Genomic DNA, 16,708 nt, shown 5'->3' with positions numbered 1-16,708 from the left:
AATGCACCAAAAATAGTGAATAAAAAGAACTATCATAGGCTTAGGTGAAATTGCAAAATCAGGTTCTGGTCTTGTTTCTGTTGGGTTTGTAGTCCATGTTACCTCCTCGTAGTCAGTGCTGATTCGTATTTAGGAACTGAGCTCATAATATCAACCTAAAGATAACCAATGGTGCACGTCATGTGTTCCAGATTATTCGGTATTCACCTGCTAACAGAAATAAAGCTTTTTTTTTTAAATGTAACTACTACATATTTTGGGAATTTTACAGTAAAAACTGCTAGGAAATAATAGTAAGCAATGTATACATATGAGTAGAAAGGTAAATGATGTTAAATTGTAATTATGTGATACATATTGTATAGTTGTGAACTTATTAAGTGCTATTCATACTTAAGTGTTGAAGTCAAACATGATATTTCACCCTTCCTACAAGTTAGTGATTGAAAAAATCCATTATCTCTCATATAAAAATGTTATGTCTTATCATCATCTGTCTGGGTATTACTGTTGGGCTTGAATTGTTTCCTATATATAAACAAAAGTTACTTCTTAAGAAGAAAAGAAAAAACTTTTAAGCACTCTTAGTCTCAAACTGCTTTAGGCTTTTTATGTGAGACTTAATTTCTTAATATAGCTGTATTTTAATTTGCATATAATATCCCTAAGAGACTTCTAACAAGCTTGATGCCTCATAAAACTGGTTGTTAAAAGTAGTAAGATACAATCCCTACCCTGAAGCATTTATACCATAAATGACACAAGGAAATATCGTGAATTACGCTTTTGGTTCAAACTGTCCTTTTTTGATGTACTCTCGAGTGTATACATTATAAATGATAGTGTATTGATTTGTTGCACTTCTGTCCTCACTAACTTCTACCTTTAAGCCAATATTGCCAAAATGTGCAGTATGGTGCTTTTATACGAAATTTTGACTTTACAGCTTCAGAAAGAGATTTTGGGAAAAATGAATTTCTTAGACAAAGCTGCAGGAAAAACACTGCTCTTGAAGTAGTGAATTCTGTGGGATTTGGAGGAGCTGAAAATTACACAAAATGCAATTGCAAAAATGTGTGTGCATCTGACAGCATCTAATTTTGTTGGGTCTCGCAGATCTTTGCTTTAAGTATTTATAGTGAGACTCAGTAAACTTACATGGCTTATCCAAGGTCAGCCAGTTATTAAGCGGCGAAACCTGAGAAGACAACCAAAGAGTTATGACTACAGTACTGACAGAAAAACTACACGTAAGACTTCTTTATAGCTAATAGTGCTTTTACTAAATAATATATTGAAGAATATTATGCATAATTTATATTAAAATAGGGTGAATGTTTTGTATTAGAAAAAAAAGAAAAATGCTGTGTTTGTTCTTGTGAACAGGGAGATAAATAAGGCAACAGGGACAGTTGAGATTCTCTGTCTTACTTGTTAATGGTGTTGATAGAAAAGATCTGGAAAAGGGGAATTCATCTTTAAGAACAAGCATAATAGAACTTGGCTTGGTTTGCTGCCCCTGGAAAGTGTTGTCCCACAGTGAGTGGCAGTAGCTGGTGCTAGGGATAGCAAAATAACTGATATGCACATTTTCTGTCTTTTCTTCCTTTAGTCTCCTTTGACAGTGGAAAGCACATGAAATCCCAACTGAATTAAAACAAGCTTTCTGGGTGTAACTCCATGTGTCCTCTCCTGTATGTGAGTTTTCTTCTTTAGGAGGCTACACAGTTTGCATCTCAACATTGCAACACAGTTAAATCTACCTTGTCAATGTTTTGATTTTAAACATTTTGACTGGGGCAGGCAAACAGGAGAGAACTGCAGTCCTTAAAGTGGAGTGCCAAGATTCTGTTCATCACAGGATGAGGCACTTATGCTGTGGTTCCTGAAGCATTTGAAGAAAAACAGGTCAACATTGTCAGAAGCCCAGAAATTTGTACTTATTGCACTTAGAAATATTACAGGACTTCTGTATTTTTAGCTCTTGATTAAGTAATTTTCTTCCTATTGTAAAAGTTCACATGATGATCTTGTGTCTTCTCTGAAAGAAACTATTATAAGAATGATTTCCTTTTTTTTTTTTTTACTGTTCCTTTTTTAGGAATTAGATTTCGGTAAATACACGTCATAAAACTATATGTATCTTGCAAATATACGCATACTGCATATTTATTTTTCTTGCTGTGCATATTTTAGTTACATAAATAGCACTTCTTATAGGCAAAGCAAAATTACATTTACTTCCCAGGAGCACTGTAATATTTTCATGAGATAAAACATCTGCTATTTTTTACAGACCTGATAAATTGCACTTATCAAGAGTATTTGAATTTAGTTTCTGCTCATATATGTTCTACTTAAAAGAACATAACAGCTGATTTGGATAAAATAGATGTGATCCCCAGAAGCAAATTTAATACTCTGTAGGTCTCTTAATAGGTCTCCACAAATGAATTGAATCTACTTACTTTAGAGAAATGCTTCCTTCAAAAGGATTTGGAACAGATCTTTGATGAACAAGATATTCATGTTGATGAACAAGGCAAAGCAGCAGAAGAAACTGTAATAAAATTTAAACTGACAAAGTCAGTTTTCATCAACTTCTGTTCTCCTTAGGGAAAGGATGTAGTCTGAGTGTTGAGGACTAGACTTGGTGTAGGATGTATGACAGCAGAGTTTTCCCCTGTTCTGTTGGGTTAGATCAAAAGTGCATTTAGCTGAGAATCATCGTGTCTCCACATGACTCATAATGGATGCGTGGGAAAAATGGTGTTAGAAACAGGGGAATAGTTATTTCCATGGCACACCCTTCTAGTTTTTAGAAATAAATGGTTAACAGCATCCTTATCTGGAAGTCTGTAATTCAGCCACTGTATTTAATAGCTCTTGATGGACCTATGGTTTTGGCCAATCCCTTCTGTGAACCCAGTTATACCATAAAACATGAGCTCTTAAGGATTTATTTAGGTAGAGTCTTGTGGTGTAAAAGAAAGTGTTTTGTTTCATTGGGTTTAGGCCACTGGTTAATAATCTTGTCACATAACTCATAATCCGTGTTCCATTTCACCTTATTTGCATTATTTGAGTTTTAACATGTCTTATATTTGTCCTCTACTGCCCTTGAGATGTCCTCACATCCTATGTCCTTCTCTGCATGAGGCCACTTGTGACCAAGGGAATGATTCTATTGCTCCCTTCCCCTCCTCCCAGTCCAATTCTTGAGATGCTGAAATGAAAATGTTCATATGAATATATGAAATATAGTTAGACTGTTACAGTTACAATTTTGATTTTGTTTTCAGTCCTTTTTTTGATGTATTTACAACATTTTGTATTTTTGACCCTTGCTGAGCCTATTACATGGCTGTTTTCTTAACTGTTTTATCTGATGACAAGGCTCTAAGAAACCTCAGAGCTTAAAAATGTTTTATTTTGAATAAAATTTATGGTGATTACTATGAAAACTACCAGTACTTAACTGGAAAAATGTTACACTGCAAATGTAATAGAAGCAAAAACCACAAATATTTTTGTAATGTGCTTTTTATCAACTGTTACTTTTAATACCTGTTGAAAATTAATGGAAATTGAGAGCTTTTTCTGCTTCCTATTGAACATTCCTTGCAAATATTAGCTAGTAATAAAATTACATACTAGTAAAACAACTCGTTTGGGGAACTTGTCATCACTTATTTCAGTCTCTTTACTCTGCTGATTTATAATACGAAAGAAAACAGGAAGCTTAATTGGCAATGGGATTTCCCAGACTGAAAATTACTGAATTGCTATCACTCAATTATTTTCAGTAGATGAGTTGTGATCATAATTTGTTAAAAAAAAAAAAAAGACAATTTCAAAAACCATTTGGAAGCCTATTCAAGCAAGCCAAAAAGTAAATGGAAAGTAAACCTTTCAGAATTGTTCTGAATGAGAAAATTACCATGCCATTGAGAAAAATCATACACAAGAGGGGACTGCATGTGTAACCTTCATGTGGGTTGAAAATTAGGAAGTCATTTGAAGACCAGAGCTGAAATGCATGAAGAGCATGAATACCTGTGCTGCCTGGAGATGTGATCCAAAAAACAAACAGGCCTTATCAAAGTCAAGTGTGATTTTTACTCACATCAAATATCCCCATTAAAGCAACTTTTCTAAAGGTCGAGTCAGGCAGTTTTCCCAGCACAAGGTTAATCAGCTGGAATTGCCTGTAATTTGACCCTGTATGTTCAGAACACAGAACAGTTTTTCGTATTTGTGCTTTTGCACATTCCTCGGTGAATAATCACAATGATTCACTGGGGCTCATTGCAACATAAGGTGCTATTCAAAGGGAATTGAAGTATTGCCCAATATGGTAATAGTTAACTGATCCCTTGCTGGGCATGCATAATGTTCCAGATAAGGCAGGTATTCTCCTAAGGAGGGCCCAAAGCAAAGGAATGAATGTCCCATATTAATTCTTACAGCATTAGCAAGGGAGACTAACTGTGTATATACAGGTTCTGTATAGAGAGCACTCAAATGGATTAACCTGGAAGCCATTCTGTAGGGAAATACAGGAGGGAAAGTTTTGTTTTTCACATCTTATAATTTTAATATGTCCCTCTGGCCTTTTCAGTGCAGGTACTCTTAAAATGCACCGAAAATGAAATTTTATCAGATGAGAAATTGCACAGACAGAGCTACTGATTTGGGGCTTTGCCAGTGCATTATTTTTAGATAGAAGGGTTTCAAAATATATCATCCTAAAAGGTCAAGTTGATTGGCTTGTTAGGATGGTACAACAACTTGAAAAGGTGCGCAGTGCTCCAAATAGGGATTTTAATGCCCCTATTCTTACAGTAAATTAGTTCATGTAATCTGCCAATTTGCCCAACTTACATATTCATCAGCATAATTTACCACAGTGTTTGCTTTTAGTATTGTTTTTCAAAGCAGTAGAGTGAGCTAAACACTTGGATACAATGTTTATGTTAGTTTTGATATATTTTTGATATTGCACATGTGAAGACCACATCATTAAATGTGATCTTCTTCAAAGACATCCATGCAATCTTTATAGTGGCTGACACAGCACTGTAGAGCTGCAAATCAGCTTTTACACTTTTTGGTGATCCATTAGAAGTATTATTTCAGGACAATTTCCTACAGTCTTTCATCAGGACAGCAAGAAACCCCAGCTTTACAGAAATGAGTTAATGGTTTCTTTCTCTGTATATTACCAAACAGGTTGAATAAGCCCAGTGTGAAGCTACCCAGCACTCAGAAATAGTGCTTTGAAATTGTTTCCATTTTTTATGCATGCAGCATTGTCACTAGAAATAGATAGAGTTATTTATTTATCAAAGAAAGCAGCATTTTAAAGTGTTCCACTGACTAACTTGACTAGTATTGTTCATTGTTTCTAAATAAATCATGCATCTTAATAAGAAACTTGGACTCCAGATAGCTGTGATAATTGAAAAAGATACTGCACGAGCTGTTCATCGCCTTCCCACAGCTCTGCCAGAGAGAACATTCCTTATTCTGTGAGAGAGAACATTCCCCATCCTGATAGAAAGAAGGCAGCCAAATTATTTAACCCATCAGAGGGGATATTTTTAATTATGTCTCATTTTGTCTAGAGACAATTAGGGAGTGCTTATTTGTGCTTCTGCAATGGAACTGTTGGTGCTGTAATATCCAGCTGACTGGAAAGGTTGGTACCATTTTCAAGCAGCACTCTGCTGCCTCCAGAGAAGGAGAGTTGTCTAGGTGAGTTCCAAATTCTCCTCCTAGTTCTTCTCTCCTCCCTGCATTATCTTAAGAACAACACGGCACAGTGACCACAGCTGTGATATAATAACTTTATATCATCTGTTGTCTTCCAAAAGTTAATCTGAGCAGTCAAAGTTTGGATCAACTGAAGAGAATATATTTTTTTCCAAAGTCACAGCTGAGGAGAAACCCAAATACGCATAATACTAGTGTTTCTAAACAATCCTCTTATGAAAAGCAGTTTAGCATGAGAAGTCCAACATTAACAGCCAAACCCTCTCAAAAATTGGTAAACATCTGTTAAAGCCTGAACAAGTGTCTCAGAAGAGAAACTCATTTGTTTACCTGTCACACATTCAATTGCTTGCAGTTTCAAATGGTTGGATAGCTAAAATAAACCATGATGCCATTGAAAGTTCTGTGACTCTTCACGGTACTTCTTTTGTGAAATGACCCTCTTGGATTATCTGGATCCTCTCTTCCAAGTATCGAAGATCAGGTGCTTTTCTTGCTCTTATACTTGCCACTGTTTTGAGGCTTGGCTTTACCCCGGTGAGCTTCTGTGCTCTGCTGGAAAACTCATTGGTTACAGATAAATGCAACAGCTGCTAAACTGCAAACTAGCAACATACAGGTTTGATTTAGCACATGAATGACATCTTTGAATAAAAAATAAAAATCACTAAATTAAAAACGGTGGATTTACATAAATTTGCAAGTTTTCATGGGGTTTACTCAAGTTAATGGTTCATGACATGGTGAACATGCACATTGATGCCTGAAGTACAACCACTAAGGCAGGTCAGGTACTTACAGCTGTTACTGATTTAGGTTCTCAGTTCTGTTGAAATGTGTAAGTCATATGAAAATGGTAGCAATAGACATTTGTTCCAGCCAAGAAAGTAAATAGATAAAACTGAGAACATATAATAATATTTCTATTATGTGCAAAAGCATTTTCCAACCATGGTCAAGCTGTGTACTACTATTACTTGGATACCAGGTATGACTGTGTGGAGCTTGTGCAGTACAGATACAACTCCAGGGCAGAGGTTTGTATCCTGCTTTGCTGTTGTAGGAATCCTGCTGCCGTTGTTCTGCTAATTCCCTTACAGAAGCTTTTTAAAGGAATAAGATGTATTGGTTATGAGAAAGCACAGAACAGCAGCATAAAGATAACCAATTTTGAATGGAAAAGCAAACTGTAAATAGGAATCCAGAGTTTCACTCGACTGCAGGACTTTTGCAGATTTTGTCTCAGCCCAGAATATCAAGTTACTATTTAAGCCATCATATTTTCAGTCAAAGTCTTTTTCTAGGTTTATCTTTTGACATGTTTTGCTGTTATTCCCATCAATTATAACAGGCTATAGTGGTGTTATCGTATAATAGTCCAAGGATATAAACAAGACCCAGTTTATAAGTTTCTCTCTCCTTGAACACCTTGTTTCAGTGTACAAAGAATCATAGTTGGTTTTATTTCCCATCCGTTATGTAGAAAAAAATTATGGTTGGACTAATTATATTTTGAAGGTTAATGGTTTTAGTTGATCTAAGTCAGAACTCTTGGAGAGCAGCCACATCAAATGAGTTCCTGGTAATTTGCCATGACTTCACCATGTGCAGCTCCATGAAATTACATGCCTCCCATATGGCTGTTGCTATAGCTATGCCAAAATCAACCACTAACACTGTAATTTTGCTTGTGGCCCTTCCTAGAAGAAATCTACACACATCTTATATCTGGGTAGATAAAGCGTGTTTTTTTGTTTAGGCCTCTGTAGTATCCTACCAACAATTGGAAAACTTTTTTATATTAAAATACTCAGAAGACGATGGCTAAGTGATTAAGCAATGTACTTTATAATAAAAACTTACAGTAAAGAAATATTGTGTAATGGATAAGCTAGATCTAATTTTCCTTGGCCGTTTCTCTGGCTTTTATTGTCAGCTTTACCTGGGCTCAAGGGCTGTTCAGTGTGATGTACTGGATATTAACATGCCTTTGAAATTCAGTTTATACCAATCTAAATGGCAATGTGCTGTCCTGGGCAAGATCAGATTCTAAGCCCTCCTGAGCATTTCCAAAATCCTTTCGCCCGCCCCTGCAACTTTTACTTCCTTTTGGTTTTGTTTGTTTGTTTTTTCTTTTCTTTTTCTCTCTTGTTCCTTGCACTTTACTGTGCTTCCCAGGCCTAGATCTATATATGGATTCACAGCGTTGTTCTTTCTGCATGCTCAAGGGCAGGCCATTAACTGCATGAAAACGATCCAGAATGAGCAGGATGCTGAAAAGCTTCCCACGTAGCTTAGCAAGGGATTTGAAATGCTTTTGTCTAGGTACTCACTTCATCAGGCTAAAGGACTTGTTAAATTTTAATAGTTAGTATTGCCAGAGCTAGTAAATCATACCTGCACCTTGGGAAACTTTGGAGGTCCAAGATTTTGTATAAAAACTGAGTAAAATTATCTGCAAATTCCCTCCATCTGAATCAAATTGTTAGACTGCTTCTGTGTTTACCTGTTGACTAATACAAATACTTCCTTTCTGACTTTTATCCTCTCATTCCTTACTCATTTGTATTCATCTGCACTCCCTTGTTTCGTGTTTAGGAGGTAAACTGCCTGGAGGCATATGGCAACAGAGCTCTGCAATGGTAATTACTTCTGTTATCATGGATATGTAGGAAAAGATCACCTGCAACCCAATCCTGCTTATAAAAGCTGGACTTGATGTATCACAGACTGATGCTATTGCTGGTTTATGTGTGCTGTATGGGATTTCACAGAATCATTCAGGTTGGAAAAGACCTCTGAGATCATCGAGTTCAACTGTTAGTCCAGCACCACCGTGCTACCACTAAACCATATCCCCCAAGTGCCACAGCCACATGCCTTTTGAACACTTCCAGGGATGGTACCAGGTAAAGGCAATTCAGGGTTTTATTCACTCCCATTCCATTGGTAAGATTGAGAACATACTCAGACATTAAAAATTTGATTTCTGGTACACCCTGAAATGGTGAAAAGCTTTGCATAAGTTTGGAACTGACTTCTGGCCAAATAAGGATGAAAAGATTCAGATAATTACATTATGAAAACAGACTGTAGGCTACTACTGCTCCTGTACTAAAGAAATAAGTAAGGGTTGGAAAACATTTCCATGCAAGAAAGTTTTGAAATATACCAGTCAGCACTGCAATCCTGCTGGATCTAGTTGAACTTTAGCTTTATAAGCTCAGTTTTGTAATTTAAGGACAAGACTTCTATGCTAAAAATATCACCAAGACATTCTAGATGCCAATGTACAAAACTACAAAGGGTCTATACAGGAGGCAATACTGAAATTTAGATTGATCTATTTGAATTTTGATGAGTAATATGCCAAACTTGTGTTTATGGTTCAACAATGTGAGATAATATTGCTTAAAGAGAAATCTTGCCCCTTTATTTTATTGGACTGGCGCCTGAGTCCACAGCCACCTGAAGAACTGCATCTGGCAAGACTAATAAAATGAAACATGAGCTCTCATGGCCAGGGAGTTGAGCCTTTCAACTCCTTCCCTTGTAAAACTGTGATTGACTTGGCACCTTGATATTGAGAGAAATCCTATGCTTTTTGGTCCTCAAATGTAAATTCCACTGTAATTCAGTAAAACAAAAAGGACCAGCACTGCTGTTTTATTTCGTGCAGACTCAGGAAGAACAGAAACTGATAGCAAAAGATTGCAATGGAATTGCTTAACAGAGTTGTTTCACTTTCCATATGAACTGTAGTATTTTTTTTTCTGCTCAGTGTCCTACTATTTCACAGAAAAAAACCTGTACTCACAAGGACAAAAAAATACATACAACCATGGGATATTTTCTGCAGAGTGCATTACATTAAGTGTGTTTGGGTGTGATTTAATGTTTTATAGTGAAATGATGCTTCTGTTAGCAAAAAGTCATCAGCATACTTTTATAGCCAATAGTTCTAGTATCTGTCTTTTGGCTTTGCTATTGAGGCTTAGCTAGACTAATCAGGAGCATTATTTGGAAATATTAGGTAACACAGACCAGTCAGCTATGGGACACTAATGACTGCTCTGTTTAAATCTCACTGCAGCTGGGCAAACTACCTCGGTGGTGCTGATCCCCTCTGTGCTGGCTCCATGAGCTGTATAGCCAGGGCAGGACCTGTCAGCTCCATCCTTTCTGCCTGCCTCAGGTTTTTGGCCCTTGGCTCATGCTCCTCCAGGGGGATACTTGAACTCCTGCAGCTGGAGCCCTAAGCTGCTCTCTCATTCCAGGGCTCCATCTGCCAGACGCAGCAGCTGAACCTGCTGCATGTATAACCCTGACTACCAGGTAATAAAACCAAGAGGGAAGTGAAAAGTCCACGTTCTACTTTATATACTAACTGTATTTATTGTAGATAAATATTCACCTATACACAGAGACGTGTACATAAAAAAGGGCTATTTGCACTTCCTCTGAAAAGCTTTTAGAGATATTCATCTTTAATATTCCAGCACAGCATAGCTCACAAGCTACACAATATCCGGCAGAAGTCCTTTTCATTATCTGTAAAATGCCTCACAATGTTCTATTCATAATTTGCTCTGACATTAAAATAAAAATGTTAATATTCTCAATGTCTCCTTTCCTTGATTATGTTCCTCAGGAAGATCTGGCAGCCCACAGAAGCCAGATGGTGACGTGAATTTCCCAACCAAACGGCCTGGCTGCTGCTACAAAAAGGGATGGTTTTGTTCCCTCCTATCTCATCCTGAAGGGCAGGTCCTTAGTCCTTCCTTTGCTCTGGAACTGACTTATCTATCCCTCCACTCAGGAAAAGAACCTATTAATTAGAGATAACTTAAACTAAGTGAGGAGAACCAATGCTTGAAGAAGGGAGTGAGACCACTGTGAGGATAGTTGGAGGGCCAGTGGCTCCCTACGGGACATGGGGCCACCTCAGCTACACAGGTCCAAAGTGAAGCCAGGATGTCAGTCAGCAGACCAGGACTGGGGCCAGTGGTGTTGACTAGGGAGGCCCACAGGGACAAGCCAGCAAGCAAGTCAGAACGGCACACACCTACAGCATAGCTCAGACAAAAACTGAGGGCCCAGGGCTGAGCTTAAATGGGTCTCCTCTCAGACAGGGATTGTGGGCTGAAGGCTCCTGGTAAGGCTGATTAGAGCCATTAAGGTCCATTAGTGCCCAGTGAGCCCTGTCAATGGCAATTACTCCTTTTGATGGACTATCAAATTTGTCCCTAGCATGACATCAGATTATGCCATGAAGCTCACATCCTCACACTGCCAAGGCAGGAGCAGCAAGCAAAGAATTGAAAATACCCCAAAACCCCAATATCAGACCCATTAAAACATTAAATATACTTTGAAAACAAACAAAAAAATAGCGTGTGGCTACAGCACACCATGGGGTAAGGACTGGTTCAGATGTGGTAGGCACAGCACCCTGTCCTTCGAAGCCTAAAGAGTTGGGGAAGGTGGAAAGAGAGAGAAAAAGAAGAGTACAGACTGTATTTTGTCCACCTGAACACCAAACCTGAACAGTGGATTGTGGATTTGGGACCAAAAATCCAGAAATGGTGATTTAACATTGGAACACTGTGACCAGTTCTGGGCTCCTCAGTAAGAGAAAGACAAGGAGCTACTGGAGATGATCAAGTGGAGGGCCACAAAGATGATGATGAGTTTGGAGCATCTCTCTTGTGAGCAGAGACTGCAGGAGCTGGGTTTGTCTAGAGAAGAGAAGACTGAGAGGGGATCTCATAAATGCGTATAAGTATCTCAAAGGTGGGTGCCAAGAGAACAGTGCCAGAGTCTTTTCAGTGGCACCCAGCAACAGGACAAGGAGCAACGGCCATAAACTAAAGCACAAGAAGTTTCACCTGAACATGAGGAAGAACTTTATTTTGAGGGTGGAAGAGCCCTGGAACAGCTGCCCGAGGGGTTGTGGAGTGTCCCTCTCTGGAGGCATTCCAAACCCACCTGGACGCGTTTCTGTGCCACCAAGCCCAGGTGACCTTCCTTGGCACGCGGGGTTGGATAATCTCCAGCGGTTCCTTCGAACTCTGACGATTCTGGGTTGGAATGGGCTGCCCAGGGACGTGGTGGAGTAACAGGAAAGACTGGACGTGGCACTTAGTGCCATAGTCTGGTTGACATGGTGGTGTTCGGCCACGGGTCGGACGCAGTGACCCCAGCGGTCTTTCCCAACGCGATTGACTCTGTGATATTCTGTGATTCAGCACTAAACCCCCCGCTCCCGCCCGCCCTGAGGACCCTCCCGCCCGCTCCGCCCCAGCGGGGCGCGGCCGCGCCACCGCGCGTCACGGCGGGCGGGGCGGGTCAGCCATCTTGGGCTGGCCGGGCGAGCAGCGGGCGGGGGCGGAGGCAGCGCCCGCCCTGCGGAAGTCCCTCGGTGCCGCCGAGCGCTGCCCGCCGAGCCCCGCCGGAGCGCCAGGGCCGCCCGCCGTCCCCAGCACCGCCGCTACCGACCAGCATGGCAGGGCGGCTCCCGGCCTGCGTGGTAGACTGCGGCACGGGGTGAGCCGCGGCCACTGACAGCTCGGGGCCGCCCGGGGCGGGGCCGGGTGGGTTCCGCCGCCGCTGCTGCTGCAGATGGCGGCGGGGGTCGCGCTGCCGGGCCGGGGAACCGACCGCACCCGGGGCCGGCGGTGGGGGGAGGCTGAGCCGGGCCGGGCTGGGCTGGGCCGGGGGGAGCATTCACTGCCTTCCCTTCCCCGCCCATCGCTCTCCGCCCGGCGGGATCGGTGTCCCTTCCCTTTGCTCTCCGGGGCCGCTCGAAGCCTCTCGGAGCTTCCCCCTTCGGTCCTCGGTCGAGGTTTGGGGTCCCTGTGGGCCTGCCGGGGCTGGGGGTGGCCACCGGGGACAAGGCTCCGGCGATGCCCCGGGATGTGCTGGCTTAGGGGAGCGGCCGCTCTGCCCAGCACCGTCGGGGGGGGGGGGGGCTTTTGTGTATTTATTTATTTTTTTTTTTTAACGTGCGGATAATGTCATTTATTCTGTGATACTTCTCTCTCTATGGAAGGGAAAAAAATCCCCTCCCCCTCCCATCGAGCAGGCGCAGAGGAACTTCCTTAGTTTTGTCAAAGCCTCTTCCTGCTTTCAGGCTTTTATACCTTATAAGGCAGTTTTGAGTGTCAAACCTGAACCAAATCCGCTTTGGAAACGCTTCTTTTCGTTCAGCAGCTGCCAGGCTGTGCAGAGAACGCGGTGCCAGTGGTATATAGCGTAAGGAATGATTCGGGAGAAGGCCCTCGGGTTTCGGGCTCCCTTCTCCCGGAGGTTTGGGCTGGAGGTGTCTGCAGGAGCCGACCTGGGCGGGTTCCGCGGTCCCGCTTCCAGGAGCGCACTCGGGAAGTGAAAACCGCGCCGTGACCTCCCGTCTGCGGTGCGATTTAGCCATCGTGCATCAGTTTTTCATTGGAAAGGAAGGCACTGGTATATTTTCATGGCTGTTTAGCTACCACTGATGGCATGCTGCTTCTTTAACTAATTTTTGTTTTGTTTCACTTCTTGTCCATCTTGCCAAAAATAAAGAATTTTCTGTGAATGCGCTGTAGTGTAGGTACGGGTAATTATAATACTTATTTGAAAGGGCGTGTTCTTCTGAAACTTGTTTTTGAAAGCACGTGCTCATCTTCCCCTCAAGGGAATCTGTTTGGTGTAGGACACTAATAAATTAGTCTTTAAGAAGAGGAGGTACACATGTGTCTGTCTCTAATGTGTGTGTCTAACCGTTGTATGCAGAAATCATACCTGTAGTTAAAGAACTAAAACCTTGAATTTTGTGGGATGAAGGAAAGTTTGCACAGCAGGAATGAGTGTGTGTAGCTGAGTGTAATGGAGGTATATACGAGTTTAACGTGTATATTGCTGTTTATCTTTCAAAGCAAAAGTTCTATAACACACTCCACCACATGCCACCAGAGGTTTTTTCCCATCACACATGCATGTGTATCATAGGTAGCCCCGTTAAAGTCAGTAATCATGTCTTTATAGATTTGCAAAGTACAGGTTGTGACCACTGGAGTAGAGATTCACTGAAAACTTTCAGTGGTGCCCTACAGGAGCAGCATGCAAGCATAGAGCTGTGTAAGAAATGTGAGAGGTGTACCGAGGGACACGTGTGTTAAAAAAAAATGATCCTGGGGAGGATGTGTGTGTAAGTACAACATTAATCGACTTCAGTGCACAGGGCATACTCTAATCTTCTTGAATATGATGTTGACCAAGTCTTGCTTCTGTTTTATTTATTTCCCTCCAAGTCTTCACAAAATGCTCTAAGATGCTGTTTTATTGTGCTCTAGTATTTTGTATTTTTTAACACAGCCTAACTTATTCTGCTTATTTAGGCCATTCATTTCAGGTGCATTTCCTAAACCAAGGTTGTTCAGCCTTGAAGTTCTTCTTCAGTACAGTGGGGACAAAGATTTGTAGCATTGGAATCATTACAGAGTGTTGGAGTGGTTTGAATTCATTGAGTTCAGTAGACAGAGGTATAAAGTGGTGAATTTACAAAGGAAAGATCTAATAGTTAAGGTAAAGAGCAAACAGGTGGGTAGTAGTGCAGTAGGATGTGATAGCATAATCATGCTCTTAGCTTTTAGTTTTTAATTGTTGCAGCCCTCCCTGTCCATGTCATTTTGTGTGTATAAGTGAGAGTGAGAACACAACACGTAAATTATATCAGCCGTGTGCTCAGTGCAGATCAGTTGAGGTCTCACCCAGGGTACTGTCCCATCTGTCAAAATGAAAGGAAGCAGACAAATGAAAGATAGCCCCTGAAAATAGGAAAAGATGTTTTGAAAATGCAACCAAAGAAGAAAGGGTGAAAGGAACTACCCTGTTTAGAACAAGTAAGGTGTTAAATGTTCACCGGTTTTCCAATAAGTAGGCTTTTTTTAGAGGTGGAGGTTGATTATTAATTTACAATCCAAGCAGTATTTACCTTACTCAGCAAAAGGGTAGATGTAGAAGCGATATTAAGGGTGTCTTCCTATCTTGTGCCTGTTGATCTGAGTGTTTAGTTTGGGGGTTTTTTATGTGTAGGTGCATTTTTGCCACCTAAGACAGAGGCATAAGGAAGGTGACAGAGTTGTGCTTTTCAGCATCGGCCTGTGCAGATTATACAAATGATAAGAACCTCTTTCAAAGCATAAAGAGACCAAAACACAGAAGAGGTTGGGGAGATCATGCAATCCCTGTCACTTGAGGTTTTAACAGGTTAGTCAAACTTTTTAGGAGTCATCTAAGTAAGTGTCATACAGCTGGAGCTGGGAATTGGGCGAAGTCAGAGACATGGCAATCAGATTATGGGTGCAGCAAAAGTTCTTCCAGTGTTACATTTGTTACCTTGAAATTTGCATTCTTTGCTTAAGCAAACTTGATACCTAGAAAATAAGGTAATTGATACCTAGTAAGAGCAGGTAAATACTTAACTGTGGTTTTAAAAAGCTGCTTGTCTGCCGCAGTGTCCTCTTAATTATACAGTAAACTTATAGACATGAAATGAAAAATCTGAAGAGCCCAGTTAGTTTAACATAACTGTTAAAACCGGTATTAATTCTTTCTATAATCAGTAGCCTTGTCTGATTTAGTTCTAAACATATTATAGTTTTGTTGGGTAATCTATAGAACAACATTGTGGACCTTATTGTCGGGAAGTATTTGTCCATGTTAGTACTGAATTTGACTTCACTTGGCTGCTGAGAGCTCCTTTCTTTCCCTTCTTTGCACAATAGATGAACACCCTGTCCTTGAGCATGGGCTGTGAAGTAGCACCTGTGTGGTGTTCTCTTCATATCCTTCAAACAGTAGATTTTTAATGATTTTCTCTAAGTTAGTAGGTGTGCTGTGAATGGGCTTACTTCATATTGTGGTGTATCTAAGGATTAGATGCATTTTAAAGTAAAAAAATAGGAAATAGAAAAATAAAATGAAGTTATTTCCATAAAGTAGATGAGCAACATACCAAAGAAGGAAAAAAGCTCTTACTCATTTTTAATCACAGTAGGCTGCAGTCTTTTACTCTGTGCCTTTTGGGTATTTGAATAGTTCTTGCTGTCTGTTGTACAGGCAAACACAGCACTGCCTGCAAGTCATGATTAAAAGCTCTTCCTACGCCACTTTAGAATTTAGCTTGATTAGGTTGACAAGTAGATTTTAACTGTGTCTTTCTGTGTGAATGCACTTTTTTCCTTTAGTCTAACTTATATAACACTGAATTAGCTCTTTCGGGATGGCAGATAATTGCAAGTGTTCAAATTAATGGCTCTTCAGCTGAGCTGAAGTAAGTGGCTGTGTAACTACTGCAGTTCCAAAATGAGAACTTAATTTTAGCAATGAAAGGGATATGAAGGAAATTACTTGTATTTTCTATACCTGAACTTTCCATTTTCTCTAGGCTTGTGTGCAATTTTTCTGTGGCTGTTGGGGGATCCATTTGATACTTGAGTGTCACTGGTGACCAGCTTCTTCAGTGTACCCAGGAGTCTTTTGTTGGGAGGGTTGTGTGTGTTGGTTATCCTCTTGAGTCAGTTGGTTATGTGATTGTGTGGAAAAAACTCAACCTGTTGTCGTGGATCTTGCTTTCTTCTGCTTCCTCTACTATGCTAGCCTAGGGCCCTGTTTTCACTTCCCATATGCAGGTCACAGAAATGGGTGTGGTTTTTTAACTACTTCTGTCTTGAATACTAGGGAAGAATTAAAGGTTTTGGGGTTGACTGGAGAAAGATTTCCTGTTCTTGACAGGAGCACAAGGTTCCCGTGGTACCTCATGGCAGTCTGGGTTCCCTCTGAGGTGAGAGCAAGGAAAATTGAGGCTTCTCAGGATTTCCAGGATTTCTTGACGTAACGTTGCAAGCTGTTCTTTGGAATGAATCACATTTATCTGAGAGTTTCTTGGCTG

General features: G+C 40.6%; 1 protein-coding gene across 1 annotated transcript in view; it reads left to right on the top strand.

The window, feature by feature from the left end:
* Positions 1-12,152: 12,152 nt before the first annotated feature.
* The window catches only part of ACTR3 (actin related protein 3), a 29,578-nt gene continuing 25,022 nt past the window's right edge, over positions 12,153-16,708 (top strand). The window contains exon 1 of the mRNA XM_032693536.1: positions 12,153-12,321. Within this exon, the coding sequence (XP_032549427.1) occupies positions 12,278-12,321 (44 nt within the window). The 5' untranslated portion in view covers positions 12,153-12,277. The remainder of the gene's footprint in view (positions 12,322-16,708) is intronic.

The sequence above is a fragment of the Chiroxiphia lanceolata genome, chromosome 7 (genome assembly GCF_009829145.1).
Source record: "Chiroxiphia lanceolata isolate bChiLan1 chromosome 7, bChiLan1.pri, whole genome shotgun sequence".
Lineage (NCBI taxonomy): Eukaryota > Metazoa > Chordata > Aves > Passeriformes > Pipridae > Chiroxiphia > Chiroxiphia lanceolata.
The sequence above is the reverse complement of the archived record's forward strand: the minus strand, read 5'-3'. Positions and strand labels throughout refer to the sequence as shown.